This window comes from Engystomops pustulosus, unplaced genomic scaffold (genome assembly GCF_040894005.1).
Source record: "Engystomops pustulosus unplaced genomic scaffold, aEngPut4.maternal MAT_SCAFFOLD_237, whole genome shotgun sequence".
NCBI lineage: Eukaryota > Metazoa > Chordata > Amphibia > Anura > Leptodactylidae > Engystomops > Engystomops pustulosus.
In genome coordinates, this window is record NW_027285116.1 from 27615 (window position 1) to 44255 (window position 16641).

At 57.6% G+C, this 16641-nt stretch overlaps 1 protein-coding gene across 3 annotated transcripts in view; it reads right to left on the reverse strand.

Annotated features, from left to right (window-relative positions):
• Positions 1-16641, reverse strand: part of LOC140110281 (sperm-associated antigen 17-like) — a 129322-nt gene that overhangs the window by 548 nt on the left and 112133 nt on the right. For 2 of the 3 annotated variants that reach the window (XM_072132127.1, XM_072132125.1), the window contains exons 40-43: positions 9799-9959; positions 9560-9732; positions 9295-9355; positions 9072-9216 (exon numbers count right to left, since the gene is read on the reverse strand). In XM_072132127.1, the coding sequence (XP_071988228.1) occupies positions 9072-9216; positions 9295-9355; positions 9560-9732; positions 9799-9959 (540 nt within the window). The remainder of the gene's footprint in view (positions 1-9071; positions 9217-9294; positions 9356-9559; positions 9733-9798; positions 9960-16641) is intronic. The other variant, XM_072132126.1, reaches the window with a different exon arrangement.

Genomic DNA, 16641 nt, shown 5'->3' on the forward strand with positions numbered 1-16641 from the left:
CACTCACTATTCTGCTGCCGGTGCAGTCACTGTGTACATACATGACATTACTTATCCTGTACTGATCCTGAGTTACATCCTGTATTATACTCCAGAGCTGCACTCACTATTCTGCTGCTGGTGCAGTCACTGTGTACATACATGACATTACTTATCCTGTACTGATCCTGAGTTACATCCTGTATTATACCCCAGAGCTACACTCACTATTCTGCTGCTGGTGCAGTCACTGTGTACATACATGACATTACTTATCCTGTACTGATCCTGAGTTACATCCTGTATTATACCCCCAGAGCTGCGCTCACTATTCTGCTGCTGGTGCAGTCACTGTGTACATACATGACATTACTTATCCTGTACTGATCCTGAGTTACATCCTGTATTATACCCCAGAGCTGCACTCACTATTCTGCTGCTGGTGCAGTCACTGTGTACATACATGACATTACTTATCCTGTACTGATCCTGAGTTACATCCTGTATTATACTCCAGAGCTGCACTCACTATTCTGCTGCTGGGGCAGTCACTGTGTACATACATGACATTACTTATCCTGTACTGATCCTGAGTTACATCCTGTAAATCTTTTATTTTATATATAAAAATGAAAAACATAACAACAATAAACATAAATAAAGCCATAACTTCTGGCAAAACAAAACAATAATACAAACTAAAAGAGACTTACGAAAATCTCCTGGCCCAGCCACACACACACCACACAATCAGCATTATAAAACAAAACCTTCACCCAATCCCACCACCTATTTTTTTTTTTTTTTTTATATAATTTTTTATAATAATTTTTTTTTTTTTTTTTCCATAAATAACTAAAGAATACACAGCAAAAAAAAGACAAACAGGAAATAAAAACATTAAATATAAACTAACTAAATCCCACGCCCATCACCCCCCCACCCAGACACTGGTCTAACGTCCAAAGTCCGCGCTATATAGTCCAGACCAGTGCCCAGGATCGTACAGTCCAAGTCCCGTCCACCCCCCTCCCAACCTAACACCCTAACACCAACACCCCAAAACCAACCAAGCTATATACACATTAACTATAACTACATAAATACACAAAATACAAACACATTAAACATATCAACATAACAAACCAACCACATAAAGCCCAGGTTCGGCGCCTGCAAGCCGCTACATCACTATAACCTCAGATACAAAACAAAAATCTACAGTGCAGCATCAGCCCAACACCAGGAGAGGAGATGACAGACTAAGGGACACTAAAGGAGAACCCCCTCCAAAGGAGAGAGGCCCTCCCCGTGCCCAGCCTCTCATACTCCAGAGAGCGCACCTTCACCAGGTCACCCAGAATGTTCCTAACCACCTCATCCACCGGGAGGATTTTACGCTGCGTCGATACTAAACACCGTGCGTTCCACGTGTGGTACCTGACCACTAGACTAACTAGGAATAACGTGCAGCGGTCCCGGCCACCCAGGCCTCTGAATGCTCCATAGGCCCACTCCGCATAGGAGAGACCGGCCAACCCGGGCCAATGGAGGGAAGCGCCCACCCAGTTGTACACCTCTGTGTTAAAGGGGCACTGAAGCAGGAAGTGGTCCATGCTCTCCAGCAGGCCACCGCACTCCTCCCGGGGACAACCCCTTTCCTCAGAGCTCCTACACTTCAGATTGTCCCTCACACACAGCTTTCCATGGAAGCAGCGCCAAGTCAAGTCCCAAAACTTCAAGGGGATCCTGATGGAATTCAAAAGACCTAAACCCACCCCCAGATCCCGACTTGGGCAATCCCTGAGGGCCAGAGGCTTCTGGAAATGGGTCAACAGAACCCTTTTGTCAAGGAGTTTCCTCGACATGGTCCTGATCTCCCACATTCCCAGACCCCACCGGCGAATCACCTTCAGAACCGGGGTAGCGTAAGCCGGAAGATGCCCATGTGGTGTACGGAGATCCTTCACTCGCCCTCCTGTCTCCCATTCCTGGAAGAAAGGCCGAAACCATCCCCTGCAGGAGTATACCCACGGAGGAGCCCTCTCTTTCCAGAGGTTTGCTACATTGATCTTAAGAAAGGTATTCACTAGGAACACCACAGGGTTGACCATACACAACCCTCCTTGTCTCCTCGTGCGGTAAGTAACCTCCCTCTTGATTAGGTTCAGCCTATTCCCCCATAACAGCTGGAAGAACAGACTGTAGACCCGAGTCCAGAGGGGTTCTGGCAACATGCACACACTGCCCAGATATATCAGCAATGGGAGCAGGTAAGTTTTAATCAAGTTCACCCTTTCCCTGAGGGTCAAAGACCAACCCTTCCACTGGTCCACCTTCTGAGCGGCGATCTTAAGCCTGCCATCCCAGTTTTGCATGGGGTAATCCCCCTGGCCAAATTCGATGCCGAGAACTTTGGCAGAGTCTTGGGGCCCTGGAAGAGTGTCCGGGAGATCAAAGCCTGGACCTCCCTCTCCCAGCCAGAGACTCTCACACTTATCCCGGTTGATCTTGGACCCAGAAGCCTCTGAGTAGCGGTCAACCTCTGACATCACCCATTGCGCCTCCCCTCTCGAGGACACAAAAACGGTGACATCATCGGCATACGCTACCACCCTTAGAGTGGCTTCCGGTGCCGCCTGGTCCATCCCGACTCCCACCAACGGCCCACGATCAACCCTCCTAAGGAATGGGTCAATCGCGAACACGTATAAAAGTGGGCTCAGAGGACAACCCTGGCGAACACCAGACCCGACCTCAAAAGAGCGGCCAATCCAACCGTTCACAAGCGGGAAACTCTCTGCCCCTGCGTACAAAACCTTTAGCCAATTGACAAACTCCCCCGGCAGGCCATACCTCAGAAGGACAGACCAGAGGTACTCGTGGTCAACCCGATCAAACGCTTTTGCCTGATCCAAGGACAGCAAGTACCCCTTCCAGTTACCAGCTCTGCCCTGCTCCACTGCCTCCCGGACACAAAGCACAGCACTAAATGTACTGCGGCCTGGAACAGAGCAGTGCTGGGTCCCCGAAAGGAGCCGGGGTGCAAACTGCACCAGCCGATTAAACAGCACCTTTGCCAAAACCTTTCTGTCCGTATTGAGAAGCGCTATGGGACGCCAGTTCTCAATACGAGATCGGTCCTTACCCTTTGACAGAATGATCAGGGCAGACCTCCTCATTGACTTCGGCAGAGCGCCCGAGGAAAGACACTCATTGAATACCTCAGTCAAGAGGGGAACCAAGGCGTCCTTAAAGGTCTTATAAAACTCAGATGTTAAGCCATCCGGACCTGGCGATTTCTTGAGGGCGAGCCCTTCAATCGCCCGGCTGACTTCCTCTTCCCTGATCATCTCTGTCAAAACATCAAGAGAGGGGTCTACTCCTGGCTCAGGGACAGTTTCAGCCAGGAAAGCCGACATCACATCCCGATCTAGATCCTTCCTGCCCAAGAGGTGCGAGTAGAAGGATCTGACGACCTCCAGAATCCCTGATCTGGACCTTTTCAGGGATTCCGTACTGTCAACCAGTCCTGTGACAACTTTACCATTTACTGACATCTTGCAGTTTCTGTAAGGGTCGGGCGAGCGGTATTTCCCGTAATCCCTCTCAAAAACCAAAGATGCGTGTCTATCGTACTGACACCTCTTCAGCAAGGATTTCACTCTGGAGATGTCCTCACGACTACCTCCAGTCGAGACGAGATGCTCGAGTTTCCTCCTCAGGCCCTGATACAGGCGGTACCTGTCCAGGCTCCTGAGGCTCGAGAGCTGGCGGAAGAATCTCGCCACCCTTTTCTTGAGCATCTCCCACCACTCTGACTTACTGCTACAAAGGCCCAGCAATGGTACCTGGCTCTGAAGAAAGTCCTCAAAGGATTGTCTTATCTCCGCTTCCTCCAGGAGAGACGAATTGAGCTTCCAGTAGCCTCTTCCCATCCGGGGGGTCTCTGTAACATTCAGAGAAAACAAAATTAGACAGTGGTCGGAGAACTCCACCTCAACAACGGACACTGCTGAAGAGATGGCTTCCTCCTTTAAATAAAACCTGTCTATTCTAGAACTGCAGCTACCCCTATAATAGGTGAACCCAGCGTGGCCTGGGGTGTGCCGGATGTGGACATCCACCAGGCGAGCCTCACTGGCTATGCTATTAAGAGCGACGCTATCATAAGTCAGCTTGTCTCTGGAACCTCCCCTATCCTGGGACCTCGTGACAGCATTGAAGTCCCCTCCAAAGACCACCTGCCGACTTGTAAAAAGGTAGGGCTTGATCCTCATAAAGAGACACTTCCTGTCCCACTTGGACTGGGGACCATAGATGTTAATAAGACGAAGTTCTTGTCCCTTCATGAGGACATCCAGGATCAGGCACCTCCCCATTTCTAACTCAATAACTCGTCGGCATTCTACCGGTGCGGTAAAAAGTACCGCCACTCCGCTATACGGCTCGGCCGCAAGAGACCAATAGGAAGGCCCGTGTCTCCATTCCCTCTTAGCTTTAAACACGGCCGCCAAATCTGGCAGCCTGGTCTCCTGCAAAAATAAAATGTCGGCTTCAACGCGGCCGAGAAAATCAAAGGCCGCAAATCTAGCCGCATCAGACTTAATGCTGGCGACATTAATGGACGCCAGCGTCAACGGAGTGGGTGCCGCCATCATGAGTGATTGAGTTAGACGGCTTTTTTCTTACTACCTCCCTTCCCTCTACTGTCCTCTGAGGATGATCCCCTTTCTTTTTTACCATCAGAATTGGGGCAACTTCTCTTTAATGAAATTGAGGTGTCCATGTTATTACTGGCCCCCAAGGACCCACCCGGACCACCCTCTCCTTCGTCCTTGTCTCCTGACTCTGAGTCAGTCTCCCACTCTGAGGACCCAGCTTCCCCAGAGGATAGAGACTCGGCGCCCCCTGCAGGCTGCTCCGCCGCCACCTCCAGAACCCCACCCTCAGCCTCTCCTTCCGAGGAGGCGATCTCATCGAGGGTGAGGAACCGGTTGGAAAGCTCAACCAGAGGGGAGGAAGTTTTCCCTTCCTTAGGTACCTTAGATACGCCGCGTTTTTTCTTTTTCTGCTTGCGCTTATTTTCTAGCCAAATCCTGTTATCCTCATCCATACTCTCATAATGGGAGGACGTGGAGGACATGGCACCTTTCTCGCGCTCCATCCTCCTGACCTCCTCATCCAACTCATCATCCCTCAGGGCCTCAGTAGCAAGACCAGCCTCTGAGGAAGGACCCAGGGTCACCCCAGCAACCTGAGGCTTCCCCAGTTCTCTCCCTTTTTGTCTGGCTTCAAGCCGCCTCAACTGAGAAGGCGACTTATTCTTGCTTTTCTTCACAGGCCCCTCAGCTCCTCCACCTCTGCTGGTACCTTCCCCAGCAGAAGCAACCTCATGGCTCTCCTCCACTGGGGTCACAACCGCATTGGCAAAGGAGCGAGGACAACGGCTGAAAGGGTGACCGAGCTCACCACACAGGTTACACCTAATGTCCTTACAGGATGCAGCGAGATGACCTAGCCCACCACACAAAGCGCACTTCTGCACTTGGCAGCTGGCGCTAAAGTGGGTGGGGTCACCGCACCTGTGACAGACCTTCGGCTGCCCCTGGTAGAAAATCAGGATTCTGTCTCGCCCAAGAAAGGCTGAAGAAGGAATGTGGGCGACTGTGCCGCCTGAACACTTCAACTTCATCATGAAGGTCCAGGCCCCAGACCAAATGCCAAATTCATCACGGTTTTTCTGCGGTACCTGTATAACCTCACCATAACGACTGAGCCAAGTCATGATGTCCATGCAAGAAAGTGACTCATTACGGGTCAAAACGGTCACCTTCTTGACTGCGTTTTGGCGAGACACTGCTTGCACAGCAAAGTCTCGCCATGCGGGCTCGTTCCTTGCCAGCTCATAATTCGACCAGAAGAGCTCTAAGCCCTCCGGCCGAACAAAGCTGACATCGAACTCCGGAGTACCATAAGGATGTATCAGGGCAAAGATGTCACTAGCCCTGAAGTTCATCTTCAGGAGGAGCTCCACCACCCTTGACCTGGGTGGGCATGCGTCACTGCCCCTCCAGCGAAGACGAACCACATTCCTACGGGCAGCTCCGGGCCCGGTTGTGGGTAAAGACCATACAGTCTCTCCCCCCCTTTTCTCTTGGAAGGCTGCAAGGCCATGCCTGTCTGTCCAGAAGGACAGATCAACCTCTCTCCCCTCTACAGTGATTGACTTTTCCCCTCTCCTGAGAGCCTCCAGAAGACGCCTTTGCAAAACGCTATTCCCAGAGCCAGGAGACAAGGAGTTAACCCCACTTGCCCCAGCGGTGACACTCGCATAGCTCCTTATGGGAGCGGCCACCACTGGGGGTGCAGATGGTCCAGCACTCACACCAGGATCCCCCTCAGCACCATTCACCACCCCAACATTCACCACACTATGTACAATACTGCCTCGCTTCCTTGCATCACTCACACCAGCTGGGCCAGGAGGACCTGGGGTTGCCTCGGCGTCACTGGGCACTGGGGGTAGAGCCACCTCCATAGCTGATACAGCCTGAGAAGAGGCAGCTCCAACCCCGATCTTAAAGGTGCCCTCTGCCTCATTGGCATTAACCCCTTGTTGTCCTGCAGTTTTTATAATGTTTGAGCATCGCTGCTCGATTGGTGGTAGAGGCCTCTTGTCCTTACAGACTCCAGACAGTTTTTTTGCCCCTTTCATATCTTCAGAGTTTGATGCACCAATACAGAATAACACTTTTCCTGCGACTTTCTCTGCAGGCTGCACGGGATGTTTGGGAGGCGCCGCACTACAAGCCCCAGCAGCCCCATCACGCTGCCGCTGCTCACCGGAGCAAGCAACAGCGCTAGGGGCCACAGGAGCCACCGCCACTGCCCCTGGCACCGGGCCACCCCCCCCTCCCACTAGGGGGCAGCGCACAGTACCAGGACCTGCTGGATCGCCCTCACTGTCCGGCCTTTCGGCCGATGCCTTCCCTGCACCATCCTTGCTACTACAAACAAGGCTGGTGCTCTGCGCCATGATGGAACGTGGCTTTGCACTCTCCCCGCACCCTGGCACCGAGTCCACTGCAGGATTCGTGCTGGGCTGGGCAACGGGGCCTACACGACAGGCTGACACTGCTGCCTGCCCGGAGGAAACAGGGAGGGGACGAAACACCAGATTCACCTCCTGAGACGCCTTGGTCTTCTTGGCTCTCTTCTTTCTCTTTAGTTCGTCATCTGGCATATCATCGCCGAAGGAGAAGTTCTGGAGGTGAACTGGGGACTCAAGCTGACGGATCTGAGCCATTAGCGCCCCCCCCTGGCCGCTGTCATCACTTTCCTCCTCCAGGTTGGCAGAGCCGCAGCCTGATGGTAATGGCGCTTGCTCTGCAGGCAGCCTGTCGTGCGAGGCCTGCTGGTGTTGGTGCAGGCCACCAGACGGACACGGCAGGTCTTCCTCATCCTCCTCATCATCGCCATCATCCGCCTGGATCTCAAGCCCCTTCAGCTTTCTCAGCTTATCCTGGCGCATATCATCAAACCGGGCGTCGTTTTCTAATTTCTCACGAAACGGACCGCTGTGCTCCCGGATTAGATGTCGCTTTTCTTCCAGAGCGGTGACCTCGGCTTTTAGTCTGTCTATGGTGTTAAGAAGATCAGACTTTTTCTTCTTAGTGGCCACCCCCGCTAGGGCCAAGGTCTCCCTTATCTCCTCCTGGAGCCTCCTCAGCGCTTTTCCAGCTTCCTCGTACTCACGGAGGTGCTCAGCAATCCGGGAGCCATAGATGGTAGCAGACTCCCGGGCCTTAAGTTCACCCCATGCTTTTTGCACACCTCCGTGAGCACCCAGCTTTCCAGCTGAACCACCCAGCTTTCCCGCACAGTCACTCAGCTTTCCAGGAGGAGCACTCAGGCTGATGTTACTTGCCTTAATATTCTGTGTTCCGGAGACCTTGCGGCTTCCCTGGGTCTTGGGGGTGGCAGCCGAGGTCACATCGCTGCGTCCTTGGCTCCGGGCAGATCTTCTCACCCCCTGCGCTTTGGCCGGTAACTGGATTCTCCTGCCCCCCGCCGGCCTGGTCCGGGAGACAGGAGCCTGGGATTTTCCTGGCTCACTCATCCCACAGATCCCACTCCCTCCCTGGGGAGGAGAGAGCAGGCCTGGGTGGATTGATCTTCCTCCAGGTGGTGCAGGAGCTCAGTCACAGACAACCACACCCACAGCAGTTCACAGCAGAATGATCCAGCACGAACTATTCTGCTGCTGGTGCAGTCACTGTGTACATACATGACATTACTTATCCTGTACTGATCCTGAGTTACATCCTGTATTATACACCAGAGCTGCACTCACTATTCTGCTGCTGGTGCAGTCACTGTGTACATACATGACATTACTTATCCTGTACTGATCCTGAGTTGCATCCTGTATTATACTCCAGAGCTGCACTCACTATTCTGCTGCTGGTGCAGTCACTGTGTACATACATGACATTACTTATCCTGTACTGATCCTGAGTTACATCCTGTATTATACTCCAGAGCTGCACTCACTATTCTGCTGCTGGTGCAGTCACTGTGTACATACATGACATTACTTATCCTGTACTGATCCTGAGTTACATCCTGTATTATACCCCAGAGCTGCACTCACTATTCTGCTGCTGGTGCAGTCACTGTGTACATACATGACATTACTTATCCTGTACTGATCCTGAGTTACATCCTGTATTATACCCCAGAGCTGCACTCACTATTCTGCTGGTGGTGCAGTCACTGTGTACATACATGACATTACTTATCCTGTACTGATCCGGAGTTACATCCTGTATTATACTCCAGAGATGCACTCACTATTCTGCTGCTGGTGCAGTCACTGTGTACATACATGACATTACTTATCCTGTACTGATCCTGAGTTACATCCTGTATTATACCCCAGAGCTGCACTCACTATTCTGCTGCTGGTGCAGTCACTGTGTACATACATGACATTACTTATCCTGTACTGATCCTGAGTTACATCCTGTATTATACTCCAGAGCTGCACTCACTATTCTGCTGCTGGTGCAGTTACTGGTTTAGGATATTTGCAGTCACGGGGAGGTACAGGGTTTCCTCCTCGCTCTGGATCTCGATGCAGTAGTTGTATTCGGCTGCCCCCTCCGGACCCTCTACTCCCACGGCCATGGCAAACATCTCCACGCCAAGTCGTCTCTCCATCCCTGCTGCCACCTGGAGATATAGGGAAGATGTGACTCGGGACCCCACATCACACTCCACCAGTCAGGTATAATAATCGGGGGCACTCACCGGACCCGGGGTGTAGGTGACCCGCAGACCGGTGCTGGGGGGCGGCTGCTTCACCCTGAACCTGCCAGAAGGAGAGAGGGAGCACATGGGAAATGTGGGAGAGTCCTGCAAGGAAATGCCGATTCTTTCCCAAGGGGGGAACTATGAAAGGTCAGCCCGGGGTAAGTAGGGGGCAGTAGGTGCACATGACGGTAAGGGGGGGGGGGGGGGGCTTCATTTAGAACAGTTGTCACATGCTGTGTGCCCATAACAGTGATTGGTTTACCTGCAGAGGTCCACCCCCACGTTCTTGATGGTGACGCTGGTGGAGTAGGTGTGGCCTTCTCTGAGGACCCCAAACTGCAACACGGAGGGGATGAGGTGGAATCCGCGGGGGACGTGTGCAGAGGTGGAGGCTGTTCTGACCCTGCGCTGCACCGGATCTTCCACTGCAGCAAACTGCATAAGAGCCGGGTCAGTACCTGGGGTGGGCACAGCTGTGAGGGCACAGGGGCGGCTGGGTACCTTGGCATTGGGCACCGATCCCGGCTTCCCGCTGAGGATGGATGAGGGCAGCTTCACCTTCTCTCTCCGGGGTCGTCCAGTAACATCTATGTCCAGGCTTCGACTAAGCGGCTGATACCTGCGAGCGGTGATCACCTCTGGAAACAGGTCCTCCACATCTGCTGCAGATATTGATGGAATGTCACCAGAGCATCACAGGACCCTCCGCTGCCTCCTCTGCCCACACCAGGCTGTCTAGGGGCACAGGACCCTCCGCTGCCTCCTCTGCACACACCAGGCTGTCTAGGGGCACAGGACCCTCCGCTGCCTCCTCTGCACACACCAGGCTGTCTAGGGGCACAGGACCCTCCGCTGCCTCCTCTGCACACACCAGGCTGTCTAGGGGCACCGGACCCTCCGCTACCTCCTCTGCTCCCACCAGGATGTCTAATGGCACAGGACCCTCCGCTGCCTCCTCTGCACACACCAGGCTGTCTAGGGGTACAGGACCCTCCTCTGCACCCACCAGGCTGTCTAGGGGAACAGGACCCTCCGCTTCCTCCTCTGTACACATCATGCTGTCTAGGGGAACAGGACCCTCCGCTGCCTCCTCTGCACACACCAGGCTGTCTAGGGGAACAGGACCCTCAGCTCCCTCCTCTGCACACACCAGGCTGTCTGGGGGAACAGGACCCTCCGCTGCCTCCTCTGCTCTCTCCAGGCTGTCTAGGGGCACAGGACCCTCCGCTACCTCCTCTGCACACACCAGGCTGTCTAGGGGAACAGGACCCTCCGCTGCCTCCTCTGCACACACCAGGCTGTCTAGGGGAACAGGACCCTCCGCTGCCTCCTCTGCTCTCTCCAGGCTGTCTAGGGGCACAGGACCCTCCGCTACCTCCTCTGCACACACCAGGCTGTCTAGGGGCACAGGACCCTCCGCTGCCTCCTCTGCACACAACAGGCTGTCTAGGGGAACAGGATCCTCCGCTCCCTCCTCTGCACCCACCAGGCTGTCTAGGGGCACAGGACCCTCCGCTACCTCCTCTGCACACACCAGGCTGTCTGGGGGAACAGGACCCTCCGCTGCCTCCTCTGCTCTCTCCAGGCTGTCTAGGGGCACAGGACCCTCCGCTGCCTCCTCTGTACACATCATGCTGTCTAGGGGAACAGGACACTCCGCTGCCGCCTCTGCACACACCAGGCTGTCTAGGGGCACAGGACCCTCCGCTGCCTGCTCTGCACACACCAGGCTGTCTAGGGGAACAGGACCCTCCGCTGCCTCCTCTGCTCTCTCCAGGCTGTCTAGGGGCACAGGACCCTCCGCTACCTCCTCTGCACCCACCAGGCTGTCTAGGGGCACAGGACCCTCCGCTCCCTCCTCTGCACACACCAGGCTGTCTGGGGGAACAGGACCCTCCGCTGCCTCCTCTGCTCTCTCCAGGCTGTCTAGGGGCACAGGACCCTCCGCTGCCTCCTCTGTACACATCATGCTGTCTAGGGGAACAGGACCCTCCGCTGCCGCCTCTGCACACACCAGGCTGTCTAGGGGCACAGGACCCTCCGCTGCCTCCTCTGCACACACCAGGCTGTCTAGGGGCACAGGACCCTCCGCTCCCTCCTCCTCACACATCATGCTGTCTAGGGGAACAGGACCCTCCGCTGCCTCCTCTGCACCCACCAGGCTGTCTAGGGGCACAGGACCCTCCGCTGCCTCCTCTGCACCCACCAGGCTGTCTAGGGGCACAGGACCCTCCACTGCCTCCTCTGCACACAACAGGCTGTCTAGGGGAACAGGATCCTCCGCTCCCTCCTCTGCACCCACCAGGCTGTCTAGGGGCACAGGACCCTCCGCTACCTCCTCTGCACACACCAGGCTGTCTGGGGGAACAGGACCCTCCGCTGCCTCCTCTGCTCTCTCCAGGCTGTCTAGGGGCACAGGACCCTCCGCTGCCTCCTCTGCACACACCAGGCTGTCTAGGGGAACAGGACCCTCCGCTGCCGCCTCTGCACACAACAGGCTGTCTGGGGGAACAGGACCCTCCGCTGCCTCCTCTGCTCTCTCCAGGCTGTCTAGGGGCACAGGACCCTCCGCTGCCTCCTCTGTACACATCATGCTGTCTAGGGGAACAGGACCCTCCGCTGCCGCCTCTGCACACACCAGGCTGTCTAGGGGCACAGGACCCACCGCTGCCTCCTCTGCACACACCAGGCTGTCTAGGGGAACAGGACCCTCCGCTGCCTCCTCTGCTCTCTCCAGGCTGTCTAGGGGCACAGGACCCTCCGCTACCTCCTCTGCACACACCAGGCTGTCTAGGGGCACAGGACCCTCCGCTGCCTCCTCTGCACACAACAGGCTGTCTAGGGGAACAGGATCCTCCGCTCCCTCCTCTGCACCCACCAGGCTGTCTAGGGGCACAGGACCCTCCGCTACCTCCTCTGCACACACCAGGCTGTCTGGGGGAACAGGACCCTCCGCTGCCTCCTCTGCTCTCTCCAGGCTGTCTAGGGGCACAGGACCCTCCGCTGCCTCCTCTGTACACATCATGCTGTCTAGGGGAACAGGACCCTCCGCTGCCGCCTCTGCACACACCAGGCTGTCTAGGGGCACAGGACCCTCCGCTGCCTGCTCTGCACACACCAGGCTGTCTAGGGGAACAGGACCCTCCGCTGCCTCCTCTGCTCTCTCCAGGCTGTCTAGGGGAACAGGACCCTCCGCTACCTCCTCTGCACCCACCAGGCTGTCTAGGGGCACAGGACCCTCCGCTCCCTCCTCTGCACACAGCAGGCTGTCTGGGGGAACAGGACCCTCCGCTGCCTCCTCTGCTCTCTCCAGGCTGTCTAGGGGCACAGGACCCTCCGCTGCCTGCTCTGCACACACCAGGCTGTCTAGGGGAACAGGACCCTCCGCTGCCTCCTCTGCTCTCTCCAGGCTGTCTAGGGGCACAGGACCCTCCGCTACCTCCTCTGCACACACCAGGCTGTCTAGGGGCACAGGACCCTCCGCTGCCTCCTCTGCACACAACAGGCTGTCTAGGGGAACAGGAACCTCCGCTCCCTCCTCTGCACCCACCAGGCTGTCTAGGGGCACAGGACCCTCCGCTCCCTCCTCTGCACACACCAGGCTGTCTAGGGGAACAGGACCCTCCGCTGCCGCCTCTGCACACAACAGGCTGTCTGGGGGAACAGGACCCTCCGCTGCCTCCTCTGCTCTCTCCAGGCTGTCTAGGGGCACAGGACCCTCCGCTGCCTCCTCTGTACACATCATGCTGTCTAGGGGAACAGGACCCTCCGCTGCCGCCTCTGCACCCACCAGGCTGTCTAGGGGCACAGGACCCTCCGCTGCCTCCTCTGCACACACCAGGCTGTCTAGGGGAACAGGACCCTCCGCTGCCTCCTCTGCACACACCAGGCTGTCTAGGGGCACAGGACCCTCCGCTTCCTCCTCTGCACACATCATGCTGTCTAGGGGCACAGGACCCTCCACTGCCTCCTCTGCGCCCACCAGGCTGTCTAGGGGGCACAGGACCCTCCGCTACCTCCTCTGCACACACCAGGCTGTCTAGGGGCACAGGACCCTCCGCTGCCTCCTCTGCACACAACAGGCTGTCTAGGGGCACCGGACCCTCTTCTGCCTCCTCTGCACACAACAGGCTGTCTAGGGGCACAGGACCCTCCGCTGCCTCCTCTGCCCACACCAGGCTGTCTAGGGGCACAGGACCCTCCGCTGCCTCCTCTGCCCACACCAGGCTGTCTAGGGGCACAGGACCCTCCGCTGCCTCCTCTGCCCACACCAGGCTGTCTAGGGGCACAGGACCCTCCGCTGCCTCCTCTGCCCACACCAGGCTGTCTAGGGGCACAGGACCCTCCGCTGCCTCCTCTGCGCCCACCAGGCTGTCTAGGGGGCACAGGACCCTCCGCTGCCTCCTCTGCGCCCACCAGGCTGTCTAGGGGCACAGGACCCTCCGCTGCCTCCTCTGCACACATCATGCTGTCTAGGGGAACATGACCCTCCGCTGCCTCCTCTGCACACACCAGGCTGTCTAGGGGCACAGGACCCTCCGCTGCCTCCTCTGCACACACCAGGCTGTCTAGGGGCACAGGACCCTCCGCTGCCTCCTCTGCACACACCAGGCTGTCTAGGGGCACAGGACCCTCCGCTGCCTCCTCTGCACATACCAGGCTGTCTAGGGGCACAGGACCCTCCGCTGCCTCCTCTGCACACACCAGGCTGTCTAGGGGCACAGGACCCTCCGCTGCCTCCTCTGCACACAACAGGCTGTCTAGGGGCACAGGACCCTCCGCTGCCTCCTCTGTACACATCATGCTGTCTAGGGGAACAGGACCCTCCGCTGCCGCCTCTGCACACAACAGGCTGTCTAGGGCCACAGGACCCTCCGCTGCCTCCTCTGCACACAACAGGCTGTCTAGGGGCACAGGACCCTCCGCTGCCTCCTCTGTACACATCATGCTGTCTAGGGGAACAGGACCCTCCGCTGCCGCCTCTGCACACAACAGGCTGTCTAGGGCCACAGGACCCTCCGCTGCCTCCTCTGCACACACCAGGCTGTCTAGGGGAACAGGACCCTCCGCTGCCTCCTCTGCTCTCTCCAGGCTGTCTAGGGGCACAGGACCCTCCGCTACCTCCTCTGCACACACCAGGCTGTCTAGGGGCACAGGACCCTCCGCTGCCTCCTCTGCACACAACAGGCTGTCTAGGGGAACAGGATCCTCCGCTCCCTCCTCTGCACCCACCAGGCTGTCTAGGGGCACAGGACCCTCCGCTCCCTCCTCTGCACACACCAGGCTGTCTGGGGGAACAGGACCCTCCGCTGCCTCCTCTGCTCTCTCCAGGCTGTCTAGGGGCACAGGACCCTCCGCTGCCTCCTCTGTAAACATCATGCTGTCTAGGGGAACAGGACCCTCCGCTGCCGCCTCTGCACACACCAGGCTGTCTAGGGGCACAGGACCCTCCGCTGCCTCCTCTGCACACATCATGCTGTCTAGGGGAACAGGACCCTCCGCTGCCTCCTCTGCACCCACCAGGCTGTCTAGGGGCACAGGACCCTCCGCTGCCTCCTCTGCACCCACCAGGCTGTCTAGGGGAACAGGACCCTCCGCTGCCTCCTCTGCACACACCAGGCTGTCTAGGGGCACAGGACCCTCCGCTTCCTCCTCTGCACACATCATGCTGTCTAGGGGCACAGGACCCTCCACTGCCTCCTCTGCGCCCACCAGGCTGTCTAGGGGGCACAGGACCCTCCGCTACCTCCTCTGCACACACCAGGCTGTCTAGGGGCACAGGACCCTCCGCTGCCTCCTCTGCACACAACAGGCTGTCTAGGGGCACCGGACCCTCTTCTGCCTCCTCTGCACACAACAGGCTGTCTAGGGGCACAGGACCCTCCGCTGCCTCCTCTGCCCACACCAGGCTGTCTAGGGGCACAGGACCCTCCGCTGCCTCCTCTGCACACACCAGGCTGTCTAGGGGAACAGGACCCTCCGCTGCCTCCTCTGCACACACCAGGCTGTCTAGGGGCACAGGACCCTCCGCTGCCTCCTCTGCACACACCAGGCTGTCTAGGGGCACAGGACCCCCCGCTGCCTCCTCTGCACATACCAGGCTGTCTAGGGGCACAGGACCCTCCGCTGCCTCCTCTGCACACATCATGCTGTCTAGGGGAACAGGACCCTCCGCTGCCTCCTCTGCACCCACCAGGCTGTCTAGGGGCACAGGACCCTCCGCTGCCTCCTCTGCACACACCAGGCTGTCTAGGGGAACAGGACCCTCCGCTGCCTTCTCTGCACACACCAGGCTGTCTAGGGGCACAGGACCCTCCGCTGCCTGCTCTGCACACACCAGGCTGTCTAGGGGAACAGGACCCTCCGCTGCCTCCTCTGCTCTCTCCAGGCTGTCTAGGGGCACAGGACCCTCCGCTACCTCCTCTGCACACACCAGGCTGTCTAGGGGCACAGGACCCTCCGCTGCCTCCTCTGCACACAACAGGCTGTCTAGGGGAACAGGATCCTCCGCTCCCTCCTCTGCACCCACCAGGCTGTCTAGGGGCACAGGACCCTCCGCTCCCTCCTCTGCACACACCAGGCTGTCTGGGGGAACAGGACCCTCCGCTGCCTCCTCTGCTCTCTCCAGGCTGTCTAGGGGCACAGGACCCTCCGCTGCCTCCTCTGTACACATCATGCTGTCTAGGGGAACAGGACCCTCCGCTGCCGCCTCTGCACACACCAGGCTGTCTAGGGGCACAGGACCCTCCGCTGCCTCCTCTGCACACATCATGCTGTCTAGGGGAACAGGACCCTCCGCTGCCTCCTCTGCACCCACCAGGCTGTCTAGGGGCACAGGACCCTCCGCTGCCTCCTCTGCACACACCAGGCTGTCTAGGGGAACAGGACCCTCCGCTGCCTCCTCTGCACACACCAGGCTGTCTAGGGGCACAGGACCCTCCGCTTCCTCCGCTGCACACATCATGCTGTCTAGGGGCACAGGACCCTCCACTGCCTCCTCTGCGCCCACCAGGCTGTCTAGGGGGCACAGGACCCTCCGCTACCTCCTCTGCACACACCAGGCTGTCTAGGGGCACAGGACCCTCCGCTGCCTCCTCTGCACACAACAGGCTGTCTAGGGGCACCGGACCCTCTTCTGCCTCCTCTGCACACAACAAGCTGTCTAGGGGCACAGGACCCTCCGCTGCCTCCTCTGCCCACACCAGGCTGTCTAGGGGCACAGGACCCTCCGCTGCCTCCTCTGCACACACCAGGCTGTCTAGGGGCACAGGACCCTCCGCTGCCTCCTCTGCCCACACCAGGCTGTCTAGGGGCACAGGACCCTCCGCTGCCTCCTCTGCCCAC